The sequence below is a fragment of the Lactuca saligna genome, chromosome 5 (assembly GCF_052625555.1).
Source record: "Lactuca saligna cultivar CGN05327 chromosome 5, ASM5262555v1, whole genome shotgun sequence".
In the NCBI taxonomy this organism is placed as follows: Eukaryota; Viridiplantae; Streptophyta; class Magnoliopsida; order Asterales; family Asteraceae; genus Lactuca; species Lactuca saligna.
In genome coordinates, this window is record NC_136421.1 from 58,597,737 (window position 1) to 58,621,514 (window position 23,778).

At 32.5% G+C, this 23,778-nt stretch overlaps 1 protein-coding gene and 1 pseudogene across 2 annotated transcripts; both read right to left on the reverse strand.

Annotated features, from left to right (window-relative positions):
* Positions 1-208: 208 nt before the first annotated feature.
* Positions 209-5,009, reverse strand: LOC144998473 (transcription factor MYB3R-1-like). Its single transcript, XM_078958224.1, has 12 exons — positions 4,763-5,009; positions 4,232-4,437; positions 4,050-4,104; positions 3,888-3,945; positions 3,525-3,619; positions 3,332-3,435; positions 2,946-3,074; positions 1,426-2,803; positions 1,073-1,350; positions 880-988; positions 605-796; positions 209-435 (listed from the first exon to the last, which is right to left on the reverse strand). The coding sequence occupies exons 2-12, from the start codon at positions 4,309-4,311 to the stop codon at positions 325-327; spliced, it is 2,589 nt and encodes an 862-aa protein (XP_078814350.1). The 5' UTR covers positions 4,312-4,437; positions 4,763-5,009; the 3' UTR covers positions 209-324.
* Positions 5,010-19,082: 14,073 nt separating this feature from the next.
* On the reverse strand, positions 19,083-22,676 carry LOC144998476 (aspartate--tRNA ligase 2, cytoplasmic-like; annotated as a pseudogene). Its single transcript, XR_013660341.1, has 10 exons — positions 22,137-22,676; positions 21,935-22,045; positions 21,693-21,806; positions 21,312-21,602; positions 21,104-21,214; positions 20,412-20,465; positions 19,853-19,932; positions 19,639-19,754; positions 19,428-19,542; positions 19,083-19,336 (listed from the first exon to the last, which is right to left on the reverse strand). The product of XR_013660341.1 is annotated as an aspartate--tRNA ligase 2, cytoplasmic-like (transcript).
* Between the last annotated feature and the right edge of the window lie 1,102 nt (positions 22,677-23,778).

A 23,778-nucleotide genomic window follows, 5' to 3' on the forward strand; every position in this document is an offset into this window, starting at 1 on the left:
AGTCCAACCCAATTTCAACTTATTTATCGAACATACAACCCATTCAATCATTGTGTCAAGTTGAGATTTCTCAACCTGTTTATTAAACATATTGATATGCCCAAACAAATAACACAACCTGAATTCATAGATAAGATATATAGATATAGATATACGATGATTTTAATTAAGTTTATATTAGTTCAAAATAAGATATGGGTCGGGTAGAGAAAAGAAGAGAAATCCATATGTTAACACAACAAATGGCAATTTGATATCAAAAATATATAAAATTTATAAAAATTAAGATGTTTGTTGTACACATTGACCACCACTCCACAATCTCTACCTGCAACTTTTCAAGAGGTAGGAAGATGGGCTTGTCAAACTTACACCACCACCACCACCCTTCCTTGGACTCCCACATTCACTAAAATCCAACACCCTTCTTTCACTCTGCAAAACATACAATAAATCTCAAATTATTAAAACAAAAAAAAAAGTGAAATATGCAAACCACAACCACTATCAGTGTGTGTGCCAGCTCAGGGGTTGCTGAAAGAATAACTTTTTTTTTACAGATATAATAATAGTTAAAAAAAAAAAGCAAAGAAAACAAACATACCGGAAGATTTGATTCTTGTCGAGTCTTTTCGCCTTTTTCTGAGAATCTTTTCTTTAGAATGGAATCAGGAGTTTCATCTCCCAAAACCTCCCGAGCATTTGCATATGCTGAAGCTGTATGTTCACTTAACTGTTTCATCAACCCAAGAGCATCATAGCTTCTTTCACCCGGACTCGTAAAGTAACCCATATCCTACAAACAAAAACACCACACAAAACATAAAAACAGAGGGTATTTTGGTCTTTTTGTTAAAATAAAACAAATTGTAATATTACCTCAACTGTAATATCTGTATCAACTCTTGGACCAGGCACAAAAGAGAACCAAGGTGATTTCCATGCAGAAGGTGATTCCAAACTTTTCCTGAATGGAGTTTCCCCAAATCTATACACAATGCACTTTCAGTTACAATCTGATTGAAATCAAATAGATTTTTTTTTTTTTTAAAAAAAAAAAAATGATACATACATTCCGGAGTTTTCAACCACAGCATCATCAACAGTAACTTCAAGAGGTTCTGATGATGAAGGGCAAGATTGTAATTGTACAGAGGATGCACCAAACCGACTTCCACCTCCCCCCTTGTTGTTTCTCTTTGAGCTCATTCTTCCAGGTGTTGTTCTAGCAGCACGTGGGCCCTTAGGTGTAGTATATAACTTGTTTGCAAATTTATCAGGAGAAAATAATAAATCATCTAAATTCTGTTCAACAACTCCTCCTCCTCCTCCTCCACTTGGATCTTCAACCTAACAAAAACTCAAAAACATGTTAATAACAATTCTTTCATAAAGTGATGTAAGTCATGATATTTCAAAACTCACTTTTGCTGTTGTGTTTGTGTTTTTGTTCCCCTCTTTTTGAGCTGCTGATAATTCATTATCATCTGGATTCAAATTTTCTTTATCTTTAGCCATGTTAAGAATCGAGACACATTCCACCTTTTTCCCACATCTTTTTTCAGATAAAGGCGACAACAATTCCCGATTTCTCTTTTTCATAATCGATGGTGTACACATAAAAGTCTTGGCAGCATTTTTCAACACCACTTCAGGAGGGTCATCGCGTGAAGGGGAGTCCCATAATCTACATGGACTGAAACAGCTCATTGATGATGTCATCATAAGTTGACGAATACCAAGTGGACTATATTCATGATGTAATTCTCCACCAGATTGTATCAAATCACAGCTAAAAAACGGAATGTCTGATGATGGAAACTGTGGTGGCTCATAAGATAGGAATCCTGGATTCATTTCTGTTTGTAAAGCATGGGATTCGTCATTTGATGGATGGGTTTGAGTAATGTTTTCTTGAAAACCACTGTTGTCATCAACTGATGGAAGAATTTGAGTGCCATTTACTTCTTCTTGTGCCCCTACATTATCTTGATCGTTAATGAAATGAGAATCAGTGGAATCAGGGATTCCGGAGTTGTAAATAAGTCCGGTGAATTCTTGGTTTCCAACAGAAAGAGCGTTAAATTGATCGGATGCAGTCCCCATCAAGAGAGAATAATATGATTCCGGATTTGAAGCGTCGGAATCAGGGATTCCGGAGTTCGGTTGTTGATAAAATAAGGAATCGGATGATCCTTCACGTGGGTGTGGATCCATATCAAAACCAACATCATTGTTCTGATCAACATCTATACACTGCAAGAAATCTGATTCCGATTCCACCCTCACAATCAAATCCGGGTTTCGCAATTCCGGTTCCTGTCTCAAAACTGAATCCGAAGTTGCCAATTCCGGGTCCTCTCTCAAAACTGAATCCGGGTTTTCCAATTCCGATTCCGTCCTCAACATTGTACTCTGAATTTGGAATTCACTGGAGGAAGGCTGCCCTTCTTCATTCCCACGATTCAAATTTTCTTGGGGATCATCTGTGGTGTATAGAACGATTGTGTCTGCCATGTCATCATCTACCACCATTTCTTTTGCCATGTCATGATGGGACTGTGATGAACATCTGACTAAAGTTGAGGGTTGGCTGCATTCAGAGATTTCCTCAAAATCTTTATGAATGCTATTATTATTGTCTCCACTACATTGTTGTGTTCTTGATGAAGTAGGAGTTGAGTGATTTGTATGAGTGACACATGGCAGACCTTGGAACTGAGTAAGCAAGCCTGATGCCAGGTAGGATTCCAGTTTCTTTTTAACTGAACTGTTCCAATGATTCTTGATAGCATTATCTGTCCTGAGACCCAATTAACAACAACAACAACAAAATGTTTCAATAATGTTTTACTTTTACCAATTTATGCAACAATAAAAAGTGTAGTATTTTTTATACTGTAGAATATATAAAACTTGTTATATTGTTGTTGAATATAAAATACCTCCCAGGCAAGAACTTAGTGAGCTCAGCCCATTTATTTCCATAAGATTGATGAGCTTTAATCAACATCAACTCCTCTTCTTGAGTCCAAGCCTCCTTGTTTATGGCAGGATTCAGATGATTATGCCACCTGGATATATTAATTATAAAACCCTTAAATTTATTTGGCTATTTATCATCCTACTTTTAATTCTTTTCTCATTACAATGTTTTTCTTTGAAAATTTACTCATTTATAGCAATGTCATTCAATTACAGCAACTTTTGCTGATATTGGATGTATTTTTACAAAGTCAACTGATAATATATATATATGATCTAATTACATATTTAAATAGTCAAACACACACACACACACACACATGAATATAAACTGCAGTAAGCTTACCTCTCACGACACTGCTTACCAATGCGACCAGGTAACTGTTGTGCAATGGTTGACCATTTTTTGGGTCCATATTGCTCTACTAGTTGAAGTAATTCTTCATCTTCCTGACATTTGTTAAGAATACAATGGATATTATTATGTTGTACAAAAATAAATATGAAACTAAATGTCGATACAACATTATATGACTCACCTCTTTTGACCAAGGGCCTTTAACAAGTTCTGGATTTAAAACTTTCTGCCAACGATGTAAGCATTGAACATCAGTTCGATCCTTGAAGCATTCGGCTGAATCAAAATTGACATTAGACTTTAATAAAGTTTTTACTTTCTAATAGAATGAATCATTTACAACAATTAAGGATTTAACGCAAAGTACTACTCCTTGGGTGAAAGTGAAAATTGTGATTGTCAATGAATCAAGAATTGAGGATAGTATCAGGATCAATTTTTATGCAAAACATGTCTGAATGTCTTGTAAGTTGTAACCTAAAAGGGAATGATGCCAATTGTAGATAGTTTAAGATCCAACAAAAAGATGTGTAGTAGTACATACCTATCTTTTTCCAGTTTTTGCCTTTGAACCTCTGAACAGCTTTACACAAAATATCATCCTATAACAGAGCAATGATCCATCATCAAGTTAAGAATCCAAAAAACTATACATACGGATAGAAATATGTCCACTAGTCAAAACTTTCTTGATAACATTGTATACCTCTTCTGGAGTCCATTGCCCCTTTGTTGAACGCCTTGTAGGGCCAGTTGTCCTCCTAAATACAGTAGCATATGTTACTAAGTACAAAGTCTAATTGAGGCTTCCATCAACTAAATTACATGGCAACAATGATAAACAAACAAAAGAAATAAGTATTTTGACACTGTAAGTAATATCTATACCCATGTATATCTCGAATTTTTTGAAGTCCCTGGCTAATCGCATCAGAAGAAGAAACTGTGTTGATCGGATCACTTTCCATCCCTGAGAACCTTCTTGCAAACCTTCAACCACACTTGCTGGTAACTCTCTATATACGATCTCCCACAAACCATTATCAGTTTGCTACTCTTGGGGGTTGAAGGAGGAGCTACTCACACAAAAGATTCTGAAAAAGAATGAAGCGTATAAAACCCTAATAATGGACATCAACATCACAGTTCACACCACGGAAATAAAAGTCAATTACGATGGCAGAAACTCCATCAAGAAATTAAGACTTTCCGAATGCGAACAAAACCTAAAGAACGAAAATTGGGTAAAAACAGATTTTTCGGCGAAGAAGCATGTCACTGGAACAAAAAATCGAATTTCTTGACAAATTTTCGATTCAGTCAAGGATTTTGATACTCGTGAGTCGAAAATTAATAGCGATTCAACAATCTATCAAAAAAGACCAAAAATTATAAACGGAAAAGGAACAAGAAACTCACTGACGCATTCGAGGATTCTGATTACAAAAGTAGAGGAAGCAAGAAGACAGTTCTGATAGATCTGCGATCAAAAACAGCGGAGAAATTGTGTGTGCGATTGTCTGTCTGTGTTGTGTTGGATGGAGAAAGGAGAGAGCGAACGGTCTGCTGCTAGGAATTCGAAAAATGAGAGGGAGGCAACGACAAGCCCTATGCTATGCGTTTAAAGGTCTGACCATCTCTCACTTCTCTTTCTCCATTTTTTGTTTATTTGGGAAATTGGAAATTTAAGTCCAACGGCCAGCTACTATAAAGAAGACTTTAAACAAAATTGCACAAAGCCCCTTGTACTTTTATTCTTCACATGTCTGCCCCTCCTTTTGTTTGTTAGGCTAAAGGCTATTATTACAACTTATCTACAAAAAAAAAAAAAAAAAAAAAAAAAAAAAAAAAAAAAAAAAAAAAAAATGTTACTCCGTCTTCATGACATCCATGTTATCACATCAATATCTTTTGGAAATAATTACAACTTCATATTATCCATATCTTTTTATTTTTTAAACAAAACTGTAAAATTGGTCCATATGGTATTCAAAAATCTTTGGATAGGATCCAAAAAGTTTTCAACTTGCATGGATGATCCAAAATCAAGAATTTTCTTTGGTTTTGATCCTGAAAAAATTGAAAGGACTATTTTGCCATTAATATTACTTTTTACATTTTTAAAAATTTTTTTTAGTATTTAAATAATTATATAAAATAGAAAATAAAATAAACCCCACAACCCCCCCCCCCTCTCTATCTATTTCTCTCTCAATCGAGAATCCTTAAATGACACCACCATTGATGGTGACCCTCACCCCCAATTTGTCGTCCATAATGGAGATAGATCTCTGTTTGATCTGGATATAGATCGAAGGTGGTGAAGGAAGGCATGAAGGCTAACAATCATCCCTAATCCACACGAAGCATTCCTAATCCTAGCTCCTTCTCCATTTACACAATCACCGACTAATCTTTGAACCACCCTAATTGCTACGGCAGCACTGAGGTGTGACCTCCCTAGAAGTGCAAGAAACACAACCATTGTTGTCTTTGTCCCAAAAGTGCCTATTATCTGTAAGTATGACTCCATTGATGATACTCAAACACCCTCTAGAATCCCTTTATTCACCACCGTGCCCTTTAGCTCATTCTCTGCTTCCTTCTCTATATCTTCCTAACCCTAACCAAGCCTTCATCGCTAAGGTGGTGAAGGAAGGCAGGGAGGCTAACGATCAGATCCAAACAAAGCATTTCTAAGCTCTGCCACCGTTAAAATCTAACATAGGCCTTCCATACAATTAAAATCTTACTCTGACATCGATTGAAGCTTCGGTAAACTATAGATCATTGGTCATTTGTTTATTTGATCTATACCCCTTCTCCTTACTCCGCCCTTTCATTTATGTTTCAATTTCATTTTCCCCACCTAGGATTTGTTCAGAAATTGATGATTCCTCCATGGAATCACCTGTTACTGTGTTATCTTGAGTTGACAACATTAAAGTCTGTTGATGTTTTTGTAAGGAATGGAGCAGGTCTTGATTGGTGATGCTGAGAATTGGTAAAGTCCCATGAATTTAATGATCTTTTAATTAGAGATTATGCCTTGTTGGTGAATTTAAAGGGGTGTTATAGGAAGAATTGTTGGTAAACCCAAAATTGTCTTTGAAATTGACAGGAGGTGATAATCGGTGGTGTTTGTGGTGTTGCCGGAAAAATGAAGGTGCGATGAATAGAGATAGGGTTGGGACCAAATCCGACTGAGAGAGAGAGAGTGTGTGTGTGTGTGTGTGTATGTGTGTGTCAGATTTTTTATTTTCAATTAAAGTTTAAAAATAAATATGAAAATACAAAAAAAAAAAAAAATAGAAGAAAAAAACGGTCATTACAAGTGTTTTATGGACCAAATTCACAAGAAATTCATGATTTTAGGACTAAAACCAAAGAAAATTCTCGATTTTGGACCATCCATGCAAATTGAAAACTTTTTTGACCATATCCAAAGTTTTTTGAATACCACAGGGACCAATTTTGCAGTTTTGTCTATTTTTTATTTATTTTAGTCAAACATATATAATTAATGTTGTACAAACTAGAAACAAAGTCGATGTGTATCCCTTTTACCGGTCTCCACCCACCGTCGCAATAAGTTAAATGAAGCAATCAAGCGACTGTCGTCGCCGGTCTTTGCTCAGGTAATAATATGTTGCTGAATCGTAAGAAGAATAGACGGAGGCAGATGTATTGATGAATCTTGAGCCGATAATCTTGAAGAGGGCCGTCACAATAGGTTGGAGAAACATAGTCGAAGATGAAAAGTGATAAAAATTAAAATATTAATTGGGATCGATTCCAATGAGCAGGTGGATGAGACGTATTGAAGGGTAATGATAGTGGTGTAAGGAATCAACACATAAGCAGGAAAATGTAGAGGAGTTGTGTCCATTGGACATTGATAATGGTAGTGGCACTGTTCATAAGTGCGATGTAAACTTAAGTAGTATATTAATTAAAATTAAATTAATTAGTTATTTATACAAATTAACTTAAAATCTTTAGAAAAATTATACTTTAAAAAATTACATAATTAAACTTAAAAGGATAATAAGAATTAAAAAAAATTACATAATTTAACTTAAAAAATAATAAAAATTAAAAGTTAACCACTAAGAAACATAAACTACTACTGGCGTCATTGCTTTATTCATATTTCTTTTTTTATACGTGCTCAATTAAATAATGTCGGAGATTGTGATGTGTTTCTCTATTTTGTATTTTCAAAAGTCACGTGAAGTATGTTGGGTTGTCAACTTGTATTTGTAACATCCGGATTCCTGCGGACCACCTCTGCAGTCTGAAAAAGGGAACTATTTGTTTTTTAACATTTGTATGCTGCTAGAATAAACTAAAATCTAATTAAACTGATTTTTTAAAACTTAAAATAGTTTTTCAATATTTTTATGAGTTTATTATAGATAATTAACAAATGTAGATCAACATTTATGTATTATTGTATAAAAAATGAAAAATAAAATGTTACGAATTAACGTATATATTTGATAAAAACCAACAAACTTTGATCACAAAGATATACCTAAACATTGTAATTAATGATAAAAGAATTTAACACGTAAAATAGATGAAAATAACTTTGATTTTAAATGAAATGTTCAAAATTTTCATTTTACCTTTTCAATTAAATCAATTAAAAACTAACCATAAATATTTATTTCAATAAATGAATGATATTGCATTAAATAATGTTTTATAAAACTTGACACAAAAAATATAAGACAATATTACGATTTTTTTCCATATCTATATAAATAGCCCTAACGACCATTATTGTAATTAAATTTTTATTTATAAATTTGTCACGAAAGCCATGATTGTGTCGTCGAACCTTTTTTCCTTTAAGTATTGCAATTTTTTTCCAAATTGTTTGTCATAGATAAAGTTGGAATAAATCAAAGTTAAAAAAAAACTAAGATATATGTGTTTTTTAGGCTAGAAGGTGTTTGAAGATCTTTGAAGACTCTGATCCACATCTGCACCAAGAAGAGGACGCGCTGACTTTTTTAGGTCTACAGTCTTCAAAAAAACAAATTGTTTGTGAAGCCTAATGTTTGTGCATGGTCTGCGCGGTGCATACAAAAGAGACCAAAAATATATGCAGACAAAAAACAAACATCACCTGAATGTATTTTAGATTTTGGGTGGGACCACGTCGTGGGGAAGGCATCCCATGACATGGCAATGGTCAATGTATCGCAGGTTTTAAATGACCACCACGACGTGGTGACCCATGGACACAACGTGGTGGCGGTTTAATGAGAAACCCTAATCTTCTGGATTTACGCCCTTATTTAATGGAATGTGAGGGCTAAGGTTACCCACCCTCAGCCTACATCACACCCTCTCAGCCTCTAAGTAAACCCTAGCCTCCATTTTGCTTTCTAAGCCTTTTGTATTGATTTTGGAGTATTGGAAGAAAAAGAAGGTGACATTTGGGCTTAGATTCAGCAAGCAACACTTCTCATCTTCTTGTTGTGCATCTTTTAGACTTTTGTAAGTCATCAAGTTCCCTGCTTTTTGGTTTATTGTGCATAAATCTAGGTTTCTATGCCTTAATCTTCATGTTGGGACATTTTAGAGTGTTGGGATTCCATAAAGTTGCCAAATTTATGGATCTCTAGAGTCCCTTTGGGGTTAAGAGTGTTGGATCTGGAATTTCTTAGAGTTTTGCAACTCTTACATATGATCTTGGCCCTTTTTATTATATTTTGTCCTAGTTTGAGTTCAAGACATGCATTGGACATGCATGTATATAAAGCAACGATTTTTATGGCTGATTGGATAATGGGAATGCCTTCTAGGAAGTTTGAATGGTTGGTTTAATGGATTAAGAGCTTTTGGTTTAAGTTGGTCTGAACAGTCACCACGACGTGGTGGATGGCTGCCATGCGTCTGTTTTGTCCTATAGTCCATACGATGTGGCTGGATCTAGCCACGACATGACAACTGGCTGAGTTAAATTTTTGACTTTGACCTTTGAATAGGTTTTTGACCAAGTTCGACATGAGGGTATTTTAGGCAACAGTTTGAGAAAAGGTCATTGTTTGTTGTACATGTGACCCGTAGAGTTGGTACGTGGACCTGTGGTGCGATCAGTTATCTTTTTCAGATTGAGAGGTGATTTTTTTCATTGTACTTGTGGGTCGAAGGCACCAATGTCGGCCCACTGGGTTATGTACCCTGGTTCATAGGATATTGTTATGATGTATTGATTTGTTAGTACTGAGTCCTAGTATATAGGATGTTATTATGAGATAGAGATCTGTAGATCTGCTTGTTAGTTTGTTAATTGGTTATATGATTATCTATTACTTTATATGTTATCTATTAGTAGGTAGATGTCGACAATGTATGGTTGGGTTGAGGCGTTACTGGTTTGTGTGGAAGCCTATAAACTTGGGAGCAAGTCAGACCTATGTTGTGGGCTCAAGAATAAGCCATACATGTGTTGTGGGCTTGAAGGAAAACCAGACTCATATTGTGGACTCAGAGGTTATCCATTATGTTAGTTGTGGGCCCAATATACATACTATTATATGTTGTGTGGTTGTACTATAGGGGAACTCACTAAGCTTTGTCTTATAATTTCAGTTTATTGTTTTAGGTACTTTAGATGACCGTGGCAAGACGAAGGTGTGGTCGTACATATCTTTCGATAATATGTTTTTGGAGATTTTATGATACACTGATCTTGAGGATATTTGTATTAGATGCTTGATTTTGATATGGGTTTGTTTGAAAACAATGGTTTCTCTTAATTTAAAAATGAAAAATTTTATTGTGATTTTTGGGATGTAACAGGATTAATGTAGTTGGATGAATTACATCATTTGGACTATACATGTAAATAGCCCTTCTTTCTTCTTATATTAACGTGTTATGAAAAATGACACAAGTAGACATTACCTTCGTTGATTTATCTTTATCATATGATCGTGTTGAATGTTTTATTATGCTCACTTGCTTTTGGACTCCAAACGTCTGTTCTATATCATTCCTTGTAGTGCTAGCTTGAATAATTTGTGTTTTTCATCTTGTGGACATAAGTATTAATTAACAAATGTAATGTGCTCTAGATATACCCCATCACCAACTTAATATCGTAAATTATATATAATCATGTCTATTTACAACATATAACATGTTTGGAGCTTTACTGTGTAGGATGTCGTTAAATAACAACGATGATCCAAGCACATTCAGGTTGTTGTTTGACCATGTCATACCAAACAATACATGTCAAAACCATAAAACATGTGTAGTTATTGCTTATAGTATTATTGACGGCACTCCATGCTTACTCGCATGAATTGTCGTTGTTATGTATACAACTAATGCTATAAAGCATTCCTGGAAAAATGTGATTAGCTTAATGCGTGAAATATAACTGTTCAACATCACTTATAGTCGGTTTTCGCAAATATATGTTATCGTAAAGCTCTACAATATATGCACAAAACAAAATATGCACGTGCTCACCGGTTCTCTCACACATTTTCAAATTTTCATCTAACGCATGTATAGTGATGTCGTATACCAATTTCCAAAGTGCGGTTATACGCTTTTGTATCGTAGTAAAACCTTGTTTACCTCTATCATTTTGTCTCAATTTAAAAAACTCATAGTTATTTGTCAAATCTCTAGTTATACATAGGAATAAATTTATACTAATACAATGTTCTTTGAATTTATCTTGGTCATATAAACAATCAGTACCAAAAGTTGATTTTCCATAATACGATCCATGTTGATCGAAGTTCTAGTCCTCTTTTCGGCATTTAAACTTTCGACTTCTTGACTCAACATTTCACTTTCCATTTGCATGAATGTATGAATAAACATATCATCATCATCATCATCATCTGATGATGATGATGATGATGATGATAAATTATTGTTCATCTTTTAAAATTGTGCTTGTAGTGTTAAATGTATATAAAGGTGTTAATATTTATAGGTAAATATAATAGAAGATGAACAAGTGATCCTTATGCGATGTGAGATGAAAATGTATGAGATCAAGAATGATTCAGAAGTGAAGTTGTTCCTAAATGAAGACCTATCCGAGATCAATCTTTATTTTGACTATGTTGCGCATTTATTGCACTAAGTAATATTTTGTATTGATCTTAGTGTTTTATAGTCTAGTACAAGAGAGAAGATCAACAACAACGGTTGTGTTAGTGTGTTGATCTTCAGTTGTCTCTTAGTCCATGCACATTGTATCTGATTTGTCTTTTAGTTACTCATTATTTATTTAAGGAGGTGTCTTTCTTGTATCAATATAGAGATGGGTCGTGGGTGCACCTTTTTCATTCTATCAAATCAAAGAAATATTGAGTCATTCATTCTTTCTTTAATTCTTCTTGTTCTTGTTTCTTTAAATTGTTCATACTTATTGTTAATTTTATTTGAGCACTTTGTTGACTTTATCTAATTTGAGACAAGACTGGGTTACCAGACTTGATTGAAACTATATTACAAGCAATCATTGATCTTAATTTGATTCAATATTTGAGTTTTCAAACCTTGTTCGTGCAAACTCCTAGCATTTACAATTGACATCAAAGCCTAAGTGATTGTCCTTTTCTTTTTATATAAGGATTGTGTATCATTCAGATCAGGTTTTGAACATGGGAATGCTTGCTTCTTAATTATGATCAAAGTGTCGATTTGTTCAAAGATAATCTTGGCTTTGGTGAAGGTACCACAATTCTATGTAAGTTTCATATTATAAAATCATTAAAATGAAAGAATTGACAAATCTGAAATTATATAGTTATATATTCTTTTTTTTTACAGGGGTTGGTTCTGTATCAGGGTTTTTTGCTGCAACTTGTCGTTCGCCTTTTGATTATGTGAAAACTCAAATTCATAAAAAGTAGCCTAATGCAGAAGGGAAATACTCTTATATTGGATCTTTAGATTGTGCTATGAAAACCCTAAAAGCTGGACCTTTGAAATTCTACACTGGGTTTCCTTTTCTTTTTATATAAGGATTGTGTATCATTATTTTGAAAATAGTTGTAGATGATGATCGTTTCAATTATTCTGCAAGGATACTAAAAAGATTACGGTACTTGTAATTATTAACTTCAAATGGTTTTAAAATTTTGGTATTTATTATTTACCCTTTTGTTCTAATTATTTTTTTAATCATGTAGAACATTGGTCAAGAAAGTTAAGAATGTTGAATATATATATATATATATATATATATATATATATATATATATATATATATATATATATATATATATATATATATATAGGTGTTTCAAACTGGTGTGATGATGCATGCACTCTTCTGAATACAAGAGTTTGCCTTAAATGGGGTGTGTTAAGGAAGATGATAACGGGTTCCGAAATTCATTCCTGAATGCATTGTCAAAATTTGAGCAGATGAAGGGAAAGGGAATGTTTATAACTTTTTGCTATATTTACTGCTAAATGTTGAGACATGGCATTCTCTAAATTGTCCTAGAATAAATAATAAGGTAATCTAATCATCACCTTTCAATGTTTTGTCATCCTACTTTCATTATTTTTTATTAATAAGACATTCAACATTTCCAAAGTACAATGTTGTAATAAGGAAAAGGAAACTTGGATTATTCAATAATCAACTTAATAAACTATGCTACCAATAAACAACGTACTCTCTTAACCTGCTAAACAAAACGATGTACACATCAAAAACCCAAGAAAACTGTTTCATGCTTTGCATGGGCTTTTTTTACTAATTATAATTAGAAAAAGAAAAAAAAACCTAAATACTAAAAACATGATTTTCTTGTAATCATGTATTGAAAAATACAAAATTAAATAAACAAAAGAAAAGGATTCTATCGGGCCTCTGCATAGTTCTGATTTTGTGGTTAGCACTTGAGATGTGTAGAATGAGTGATAGTAAAACTAATTAAGAGCACTACATGACTTTTCATTGTGCTAATTCACAATCATCACCAAATGGCTCCTAGCCCAGCGGTACTAGGTGTTGCCCTTCCTCCATGAGGTTGAGTGTTCATGTCCTGGGAGAAACTTAGGTGGAATTAAAGAGTAGTTAGGAGTAGGTTAGATTTGATGTTCCAAAAAAATCACAATCATCAATGAACGCTTTGGTGCAATTTTAACATGAGTCCTCTAGAGTTTTTGAGTCCCCTAGAGTTCTCGGTAGGTGTGCTTATAGCATTGGATTCGAGTTAACCTTTACAATACAAACTTCAAATTCAATTGTTTGGAAGGAATAAGAAACTAGGTTATTAATTATTTAAAAAAACACTATACCAAGATACATTTTAGTTACCGACATAAGCAATGTCATTGCTTACTTACAAACAGAGAGAATATGATTCAAGTGAGCCAAACTTTTATATTAGATAAGGGTATTTTTTTGGACGACAACTTGACTGGTTAAGTGTTTGGGGTTGTTTGTTTTTTTGCTGCAAATCTACGCAGTCATTTTTTATTGCGGGGCAAACCACGCGCAAACATATTTCCTCGCAGAGTGTGTTGTTTTTTCTGAAGTACGCAGATCTAAAAACGTTTGTGCGAGTTCTTCACCACACAGACATTGACTAGCCTCTTCTAAGGTCTTCACAAGTGATTAACCAAAAAAAATCCTCCTCTTCAGTGCCTCCAACGTTTTTTTTTCAATGTCTCCAACCCTTGACTGCGACTGTTGCCTACCTCCCTGCACCATCAGTCTTCTTCAACGTATCACCTCCTCTTCGTGTGAACCAAAGTTCCTCCTCTTCAATTGCACAACCAGCCAACGCAAAGGCTCCGAATTTCCACTAAAACGAAACAGGTCTTCTTCAACCCTCGATTGTGTAAAAAAATTGTTGTAACATGAAATTGATGCCTACTCTTGCTGGAAAACTCTTTAATTTACTCAAATATATTGTTTAAATTTTGTTGAAAATGCTTCTTATTGCTTAAATTTGTTGTTGGGTGTTGATCGAAATCCGAAAATATTCTTGAAAATAGCCTTTCTTGTTAAATATTTGTTTGTGCTAAAAATCATACTATATTATGGGATGTATGATGTTTGTTTAAAGCTCTGGTAAGAAATTTGAAATCATATTTGAGTGTTATATGATTGTTTGTTTATGCTAAAAATCAGGTTATTCATGTTGTTAATGAGTTAAGAAATAAGAAATCAGAAATTTCTTGGTTGGTGATCAGAAATTTGTTGTTGAAATATTGTTTTTGGTTGCTGAAATGCAGTTTTTTACTTTTTTTTTTTTTTGCTAAAATGTTGTTTTTTGTTGATGAATAGCTGTTTTTCGTTGCTAATATGTTGTTTTTTGTTGTTGAATTGCCTTCTTTTGATGTTTTTGTTGTTTAATTACCTTCTTTTGTTGTTTTGGTTGTTGAATGTTGCAATACCCTATGAAATATGATTTATCTATAATATATTGGTTATTAGAATGGGAGAGAAACAATAATTGACCAATGAGCATTTAAAATGTTTATTGGATATTGTATTGAAAAAGTAGAGAATCTAGGTAGAAAATGATTGAGCTAGCATTAAGTATAGATCTTTGGCCTCCCCATCCTCGCAAACTAAAAGGTTATGAATCTATCAATTGGGCTATTCACAATTGGGTTATTTTAAACAAAGGTTAATTTGGTAAATTCATTTCATGTTAAAAAAAGGTTACTCCCCATCCTCGTAAATAAAGAGGTTATGTCTTTGCTAATTGGAATTGACTTATTTTAAACAAATGTTAATTTGATAAATTCATTTATTTAAAAGTTTTTTTCTACACATCATTCTACTAAACACCAGTCTATATACCTATTTAAGTCTATATACCTATTTAAACACCATAATTGATAACATTGATTTCAAAAAAAGTAATTTTTCGTACCTCTCTCTCTCTCTCTCTCTCCCTCTCTCTCTTATATATGAATTAACTAGTTGTGAGACCCGTATGTTATACGGGTTTAGTAAAACAATATATATATATATATATATATATATATATATATATATATATGGAGGTTTAAACAAAAATTATTTAAATTTAAAATTTAAAATTTGAATTTAAAAGAAAACATATTAAATACAATATATAAGTATTAATATTGTAATTTATTGACTATTATTACTAAAGACAATTATTAATTGATGTGTAAATTTGATTTGTTAATTAAGAAAAGATAAAAAATTGACAAAATGACAAATGAAAAAAATATTTATTCAAAAATACAAAAAAATGACATGTGTCTAAGGTAATGTAAGAGTGACAAGTGGTAAAAAAACCTTCATTTATTAGAGATTAGAAAGGATACTTACATTTGTTTTTTTTTTATTCAGTCACTTAACAAAATCATGTTTTTACTTTTAAGCCCTTTGAAAACTAAGTTATCAACTTTTTTTTTTTCTGGGATAATGACTTGAAAGGGTAACAAACTTTCGACTTTTGTCATATTTAGTCACTAAACTTTTTTTTCGTTATCTATTTGTCATTGAACTATTAAAACTGTTCACATTTTTAAAATGTGAACAATTTTAATAGTTCAATGGCAAATAGATAACGAAAAAAAGTTTAGTGACTAAATATGAACAAAATCGAAAGTTCGTTTCCCTCTAAAAAGTTCAATGAATAAATGTGAATAAACCTTCTCTTGTATTATGTTTTAGCAAATTATTTATTTTTGTTAAGTTGTAGCAACATTTGTTGATGAAGAAATCTATGAAATTAAAAAAAAAAAAAAAAAAAAAAACAATAACAAAACCCTGAAAATATATTTAAAAAAAAACAAAAAACCAAAACCGAAATAAAAAAACAATGGTTTGACATTTTCCTAAATAAAAAATCAAAATTTTCAATCTGATTTTGGTTTTACAAAAAAATAAATCATTCTCACTTATGTGAATTATGACTCTTGGTTTGGTATGCGAAATTTGTGACATCCCATGAATATGTAGTTACAACATAGTCTGAACTCGTAATTCATAGTAAGGGGTTAGAGTATCATCACATGAATACGTAGTTACAACATTGCCTGAACTCGTAATTCATCACCTACAAGTTATGGGCCTGCTGGTATTTCCACTGGGTTGTCTAGAATAGTCCGTGGTCGCCATCTAGACTCTGGTAGATGACTACATCGCCACATTGTCGGTTAAGGTTATGGTATCTCCTTTCATCCTACATCACATATTCATCATCATCTATTTACCTAATTATCATCACCTTTCTATCATCACCTATCTCTCATCATTTTATTTCATCACACACCAACTATTTCATCTATCCATGTTTCATCCGCAACATATTTGTAGATATAAAATAAATATACCGTTTAAATCTTTTAAAACATGTATAAAATCGTTCATCCAGCATAGACAACAAGTATTCAAATAATATGCACACATAGCACGTAATTTATATAAAATACTTCATATCTATGTGTAAGATGAAAGTAACTATATATACCATAAATGCTTCCTAACTTTGAACCCCAAGGTTTACTCTACTAAAGCTTCATATTCTTGTCTCTCTGAACCTAGAAGGGTCCAGATCTATCACACCAAAAAGCTCAAGATAGCTCTTCCTCTCACTCTACACACTCAAGCTCGCTAGGGTTCTCATTTATGGGAAAGGTAGTCGCAATTGAAGGCCATAAGTGCCTTTAAATATGGCTTGAGCCCAAAGATTTAGGGTTTATGCCAACAGCGCGGACTCGTCGAGTCGCCTCACCGACTCGTCGAGTCCATTCATTAATCCGAGTCATCAGTCCTTACTCGACGAGTTAAGGCGTTAACTCGTCGAGTCTCTCTTCTTAACTCAAAAGAAAAATACTTAAATGATGATACCTGGAAATCCGGATGTTACATTTTGTTTTTTTATTTCATAGATTTCTTCATCAACAAATGTTGCTACAATTAAACAAAAATAAATAGTTTTGCTAAAATCTAATACAATAGGAAGTTTGTTCACATTTAGTCATTGAACTTTTTAGAGGGAAACGAACTTTCGATTTTGTTCACATTTAGTCACTAAACTTTTTTTCATTATCTATTTGCCACTAAACTATTGAAACTGTTCACATTTTACCCTTATGACCGGTAACATCCGGTCATAAGGGTAAAATGTGAACAGTTTCAATAGTTCAATGGCAAATAGATAACGAAAAAAAGTTTAGTGACTAAATGTGACAAAAGTTGAAAGTTCGTTACCCTTTCAAGTCATTATCCCTTTTTTTCTTGATTGTTATCATGTCACCTTATTTTGTTTTGTTCTTTCATTTCAAATTTGATTTTTACACACTTAAAATATAAAAATATATAAGCACGTCCTTGATTTTGGTTTCCTATTGGGTTTATTTTTATTTGTATTTTCAGTTTTGAAAATTTTGTTTTTTTTAGTTCTGATTTTATTTATATATACCTAAAATAAAATATGTATAAAAAGGCCTTATAATTGATTTATTCCCTTGATTTATTTCAAAACTAACACAAGTTTAATTATTTTGTTCGTATACGTGGTAATATTTAGATATAATATATACGGAAATTAAATAAAATAATAAAATATTCTAAATTTTTTTGATTGTTGAACGATGCAAAAAGAGTCTATATTGTAATTTTTAATTATAGAGTGAAATTAAATATAAGTAAAAAAAGATGGGAATTTGTTCGGAAATTGTTATGTAATATTAAAACTTCAAAGAAAATAAAGATTTGTTCAGAATTTATGAAAATGAAAAAAAAAATTATTAAGTTTATGAATTTACTACTAGAAGCAATAAAAATTGATGAATATTTGTTTTGAGTTTTATTTTTTTTTATAATATATATATATATATATATATATATATATATATATATATTATAAAAACATTATTATTGTTGTTTTTTTATCTTAATAAAAAATAACTTTGAAATTATTAATGTTAATAAAGTTAACAATAAAATATAACTCTTAAATAATAAAGTTTTATTGATTTGGTTATAATGATGAAAGTTAGTCAAATGATAATTATATGATAATAATAACCTAAAAAGTAAGACTAACTGTGTACGATGATATATAGAATTGTGTGTGAAAAGTATAATCCATTCATTTAATATAAAAAAAAAGACTATGTTTGATAGTCGAAAAACTACAGCTAACTATGAGTTAAAAAAGCTAGCTAATAAAAAATAAATTTTGTAAACCTAACTGAAAATCTAGCTGAAATATATAAAATGATACAAAAAATATTTAAAAAAATGTTTTTCTAAGGCATACTTGAGAATAACAAATCTCCTAAAAAGCTAGTGTATTTAGAACGTGTTCGGCATGGAATGTTTGAGAGCTTTTAATTTCTAGCGTTTGACAAAACGCTCAGTTTTGAACAGAAAACCCCGTTCGACACTACAAGCTTTTAGTGTTTAGTTACAAAACACTATAAATCCAAATGCTACTTCATGTAGCGTTTAACAAAACACTACAAATTACCAGCTACCAGTTAATTGTGCCGAACACGCCATTAGTTTCTTAAAAAACATCTTTTAAGTTATTTTTTGGCTTGCTAAATATAACTTAAAAAACCTCCAAAAAATAAACTAGTTTATCAGCTCCATCTCACCAAACACAGCCTTTTAATATCTATTTTTGAGAAGCTTAGAAGACATTATAGCATTTGATGCTTTTGTTAGCATACCCGACTCATAAAACTACTACTTTTTAGCACGTTAAGCTACGTACATACTAAGTTTTTCCGTGAGATTCCAATTAGAGTTCCAATTTATTCACAACCAAAAACAGCAGGTTCCAACTCCACCATTACAAACTCAATCAACTTCTATTGTTTCACATACCAAAAATGGCAAAAACCCATGTCCCAAAAGAACCCAAAATTACGGTTCTAGCCTTCGAGGGTCACGTGGAAAAAGTGACACTTTGCGTATGTTGTCAAGGCCACAAAAGAGCATCACAACCCGTTCCAATCCCACCATGTGGTGGTGCACCATACCTTCAACAAACGCCACAACATATAATTATCAACATATAACAAGGGTAATTTCGTAAAAAGTTAGGACTTAATAAGAATAGACTACATGTACCTAAAAGAATCGATGTACGATGATATGGTTTTGACATCTATGCCACATGCTGTTGCACGTGCCTCTAGAAGCTCAGGGATGTGCACACGTTGAGCTCCAGAAATTATTTCCTCCCCTGGATGGAAAAAAAACAACATATGGAACTTCATTATCAAATTTACATACTTACCCCTAAAAGCTCGAAGGTTTTCAGGGCTACTTTTGACATTACCTCTAATGAAAACATCAAATGAGTTGCTATACAACGCGTTGTCAGGACAAGGCATTGTATAAAAAGGTCGAACTGCCAGAGGGTAACGGTGTAGTATATAAAATTCAGTTCCATACCTGGAATTATAAGAGAAAAAAAATAAAAACTTCTTTAGGGGTAAAATTGGAAGAAAAAAAGTATAGGGCAGGTAAGTAGTTTGAGAAATTAAACATACTTTTCCAAAACAAGTTTTCCTAATATTCTTTCTGATTCTGTGTTAAGATCCCCAAGTGGATCCACCTCAATTCCAGCATCCTCTTATATTATATTTTAAATGTAAGAAAAAAAAAGAGTAAATTACACGAATGGTCCCTATGGTTTAGGGTAATTTGCGCGTTTGGTTCCTAACTTATTTTTTTAACTTGAAAGGTCCCTAATGTTTGTTTTTGTTACGCGTTTGGTCCCTTTCTTACCTAAAAAAAAGTATTCTGCCATTGATTTTTTAATTTATTTAAAAAAATACACCCTCAACTCCACCCCCTCACCTTACCTTACCTACCCCATCATTTTTTTCCTATTTAAATAATAGTCTATTTAGGTAAGACAGAGACCAAACGCGTAACAAAAACAAGCAGTAGGGACCAAGCGCGTAACAAAAACAATAAGTAGGGACTTTCCAAGTTAAAAAAATAAGTTAGAGACCAAATGTGCAAATTACCCCAAATCATAGGGACTAGTGTAATTTACTCAAAAAAATTACTAAATTAGTAAAAGATGTTATATTTTTTACTAACCTTCAGCATTTGAATCCCTTCTTCGAATGTAAGCCGCAAGGTTTCACGCAAGTACTGCACATTTAATAACAACCGCAACATCAAAAAATTAACATATTATAAAGCAAATAATGCTTTATAAAACCAAAACAAAGGGTAATTCTGCCATTTATCGTTATTGACATACCAACCCCTATTTCATCTTTTTCATCAAAACACAAGATAGATTTTGAACTGATTCAATTTCCAATTAAATTCCTTCACATTCCAATTCCTTACAGAAAATCAAATCCCTTTCTAAACATTCCACGAACCAAACAGAGAATTGGAATCTGAGTGTTTAACTACTAATACTTCATTTTTTCCAATCAAACCATTAAAGTTTCAAACCTTTTTCCAATTTAACCATTTTTACTTGATGTCAAAATAGTGAAATTGGAAAATCATCAGTGAAACTTGATATAAAAGGTCAAAATGGTTAATTTAAAAAATATTATCCAACTTTTTATGGTTTGATAGAAAAATTAAATGCCCAAAATATAATGTTTTTTTGTAATTTTCCATGATGAAATTGAACAACTCCTAAATTTGTCCCTTACTTTTATATACCCCTATCTATATACATAGTGATTGTATTTTGGTGTTCTAAAAAAAAGGAGAACATTAATCCGTAACACCATTACACAAATAAAAGAAGAGAGGATTTGAATTACTTTCAAAGGAGTGAAGGGGTATTGCTTCCCAATAGCTTCCAGCTCTTTCTTGCATCTTTCATTCAATTCGTCAAACATGTTAACAAAAAGTCGGTCAACAACATCCATCACCTATAAAAACCCATTAAATTTTCAAACCTATAACTTTACATATACTTTAACATAACCAAAATTTGTCTTTGATATATAAACTGTTTACAAATCATACCTCAGAATAATGTTCTTTAATCTCCATTTCAATATCAAGACCTGTGAATTCACACAAATGTCTATGGGTATAAGAGTCTTCAGCTCTAAAAACGGGACCCACAATAAAAACACGACCAAAATCACCACAAATCGCCATCTGTTTATGAAGTTGGGGTGACTGTGCAAGACACGCTGGCTGTTTCTTGTAATCCAATTTAAAAACAGCTGCACCACCTTCACTAGTGCCTGCAGTTAACTTTGGAGTGTAGATCTCTATAAAATCTTCATCTAGCAGATACTGCCTAAACAACTGCACAAAATCATTACAAAATCAGTGTTAAACACACACACACACACACACACACACACAAAAACACACATCTATTCTGTTAAGTTTTACATTTGACACTTGACACTCAAGGCGATAAATTGCTTGATTTGCTGGAGTTCGCAAGTCCAAAATTCTGTAGTTCAAACGGGTATCCTGATTAACACGAACAAATTTTTCTCCAGTCTGCATAATTGAAGTAACCATATTAGTGTACAAATGAGGATATAAGTTCATTAGTGGCACTTGATAATGTAGTATCATGTACAAAATCTACAAGCATTTGTTACAATTTTTGCAGATTCATAATTTACCTCCAAAGACTTCTCTATTTGAGCTTCACTTCGGGAAGCATCTTCAACATTTATAGGAAGAATAGCAGCAGCTCTGTTTACACAATAAATCTTCCTAACTTGAACTTCAACCTATCAAATAACTACGAATGGTTATTGCTTTTGTTCAAAAGTTAGAGAAGTATTGGGAAAAATAAAACAAACACACATTTAAGTATTTCACCTGCTGAGAGGTTTCTTTGATGGCTTGTGGAGGAACTTTTACCACTCCTTCAATGTCAACAAACGATTCTTTGGTAATCGTCATTGCATACTTAACCATCTGAGAGCTAACGATGCCAGGAGCCACCAACACACATTGCACTGCATATCCTTTCTCTCTTACAGTAAAAAACGTCATGTTCTTCCCTAAAGCGCGAATCGTCTGAACCCGCCCCCTTATTAGCACGGTGTGGTCTTTGAGTTCTTCGGTAAGAGCGCTAACGGTGGTCCACATACGTCCGGAAATAGCCTTCGACTGAAGATCTTCCATAGGAATGCCCCATAGTTCGCGGCGAGAGGGTCAGGAGAGTCGATGGACACGCCAGCAACGCCAGATGCGGCGGCGGCAGCGACGGAGCTTTTCTGCCTTGGCAGCCTCCTTTTTTGCCGCTTTTTTGCTGATTTCTTGTGATGGTTGCTGTTCCGGTTCCATTGCAGGGGAGTTAGGGTGTTCTGATTTCTGGATTGTCGAAGGTATAAAGAGCGAAGGTTAATAGCACAAAAAAGCCTGTATATATGAAGGAAGCACTAATATGCCACGGTCACAAAATAACGGAATGATTCCTTAACACACGTGGTTTCTCTCCCTATTTTAATTTTGTAACCTATTGCCTTTTTTTTATTCGTTTGTAAACTTGGAACCCACGTCTCTATTTTTTATCCAACCTTTAATTTTTAATTTTTACTTTATCTTTATTTTGTGTATTGTTTAAATTTTGATTATATAATAAATAACAAAATTAATTAAAATTTTAAATAAAAGATTAAGTAACAAAAAAAATGTAGCCGTGATATGAAAACCACAACGACGTATATCCGAATCAGGTAAAAATCATATATATGTTATATATGTGTAATATAAGTTGGTATCATGGTCATTGACTGCAATTTATAACATTTCTCTAATATGTGTTCGTTATTTTATTTGTGAGCATGAACGCATAAACAAAAGAATTTTCTTGTATATTTTCGTTCGTTCAAAAATTATTTTACCATGTTCGTTTATTAAGATGCTTAATGAACATAAATGAACGAATATAAACAAACGTGAATGAATGTAACCGAACAAAAATAAATGACCATTACCATCCAAGCGAAGAACCATACACAAATATATGTATTCATATCCATTTGTTAGTTTAGTTAAACTTAAACAAACGAATATGAATAACCCTCATTTGTGTTCAGCCTATTCGTTTACAGAGAATCTAAGCGGCATCATGCTCTCAAATAAAATAAAGAAAATAGAGTAGAGAAATGTTATTTCAAATTACAGTATGTGACTTTTATTTTATGATCTCGATACAAGCTTAAATGATATATATATATATATATATATATATATATATATATATATATATATATATATATATATATATATATATATATATATATATATATATATATATATATGATTTTTAACGGATTTTGATACACAGGTTTTCGGTGTGGTGTTGGTATCACGTCCACATATTTATTTTATTTTATTTTTGCCTTAAAATTTTAAATAATCTTGTTATATATATATATATATATATATATATATATATATATATATATATATATATATATATATATATATATATATATATATATTAGACCAT

Coding starts and splice junctions, on each gene's coding strand:
- LOC144998473 (XM_078958224.1), bottom strand. CDS start 4,311: ATGGAAAGTGATCCGATCAACACAGTTTCTTCTTCTGATGCGATTAGC. Junction 2,804..2,945: donor ACTAAGTTCTTGCCTGGGAG/GTATTTTATATT, acceptor ATTGGGTCTCAG/GACAGATAATGCTATCAAGA. Junction 1,351..1,425: donor ACACAAACACAACAGCAAAA/GTGAGTTTTGAA, acceptor AGTTTTTGTTAG/GTTGAAGATCCAAGTGGAGG.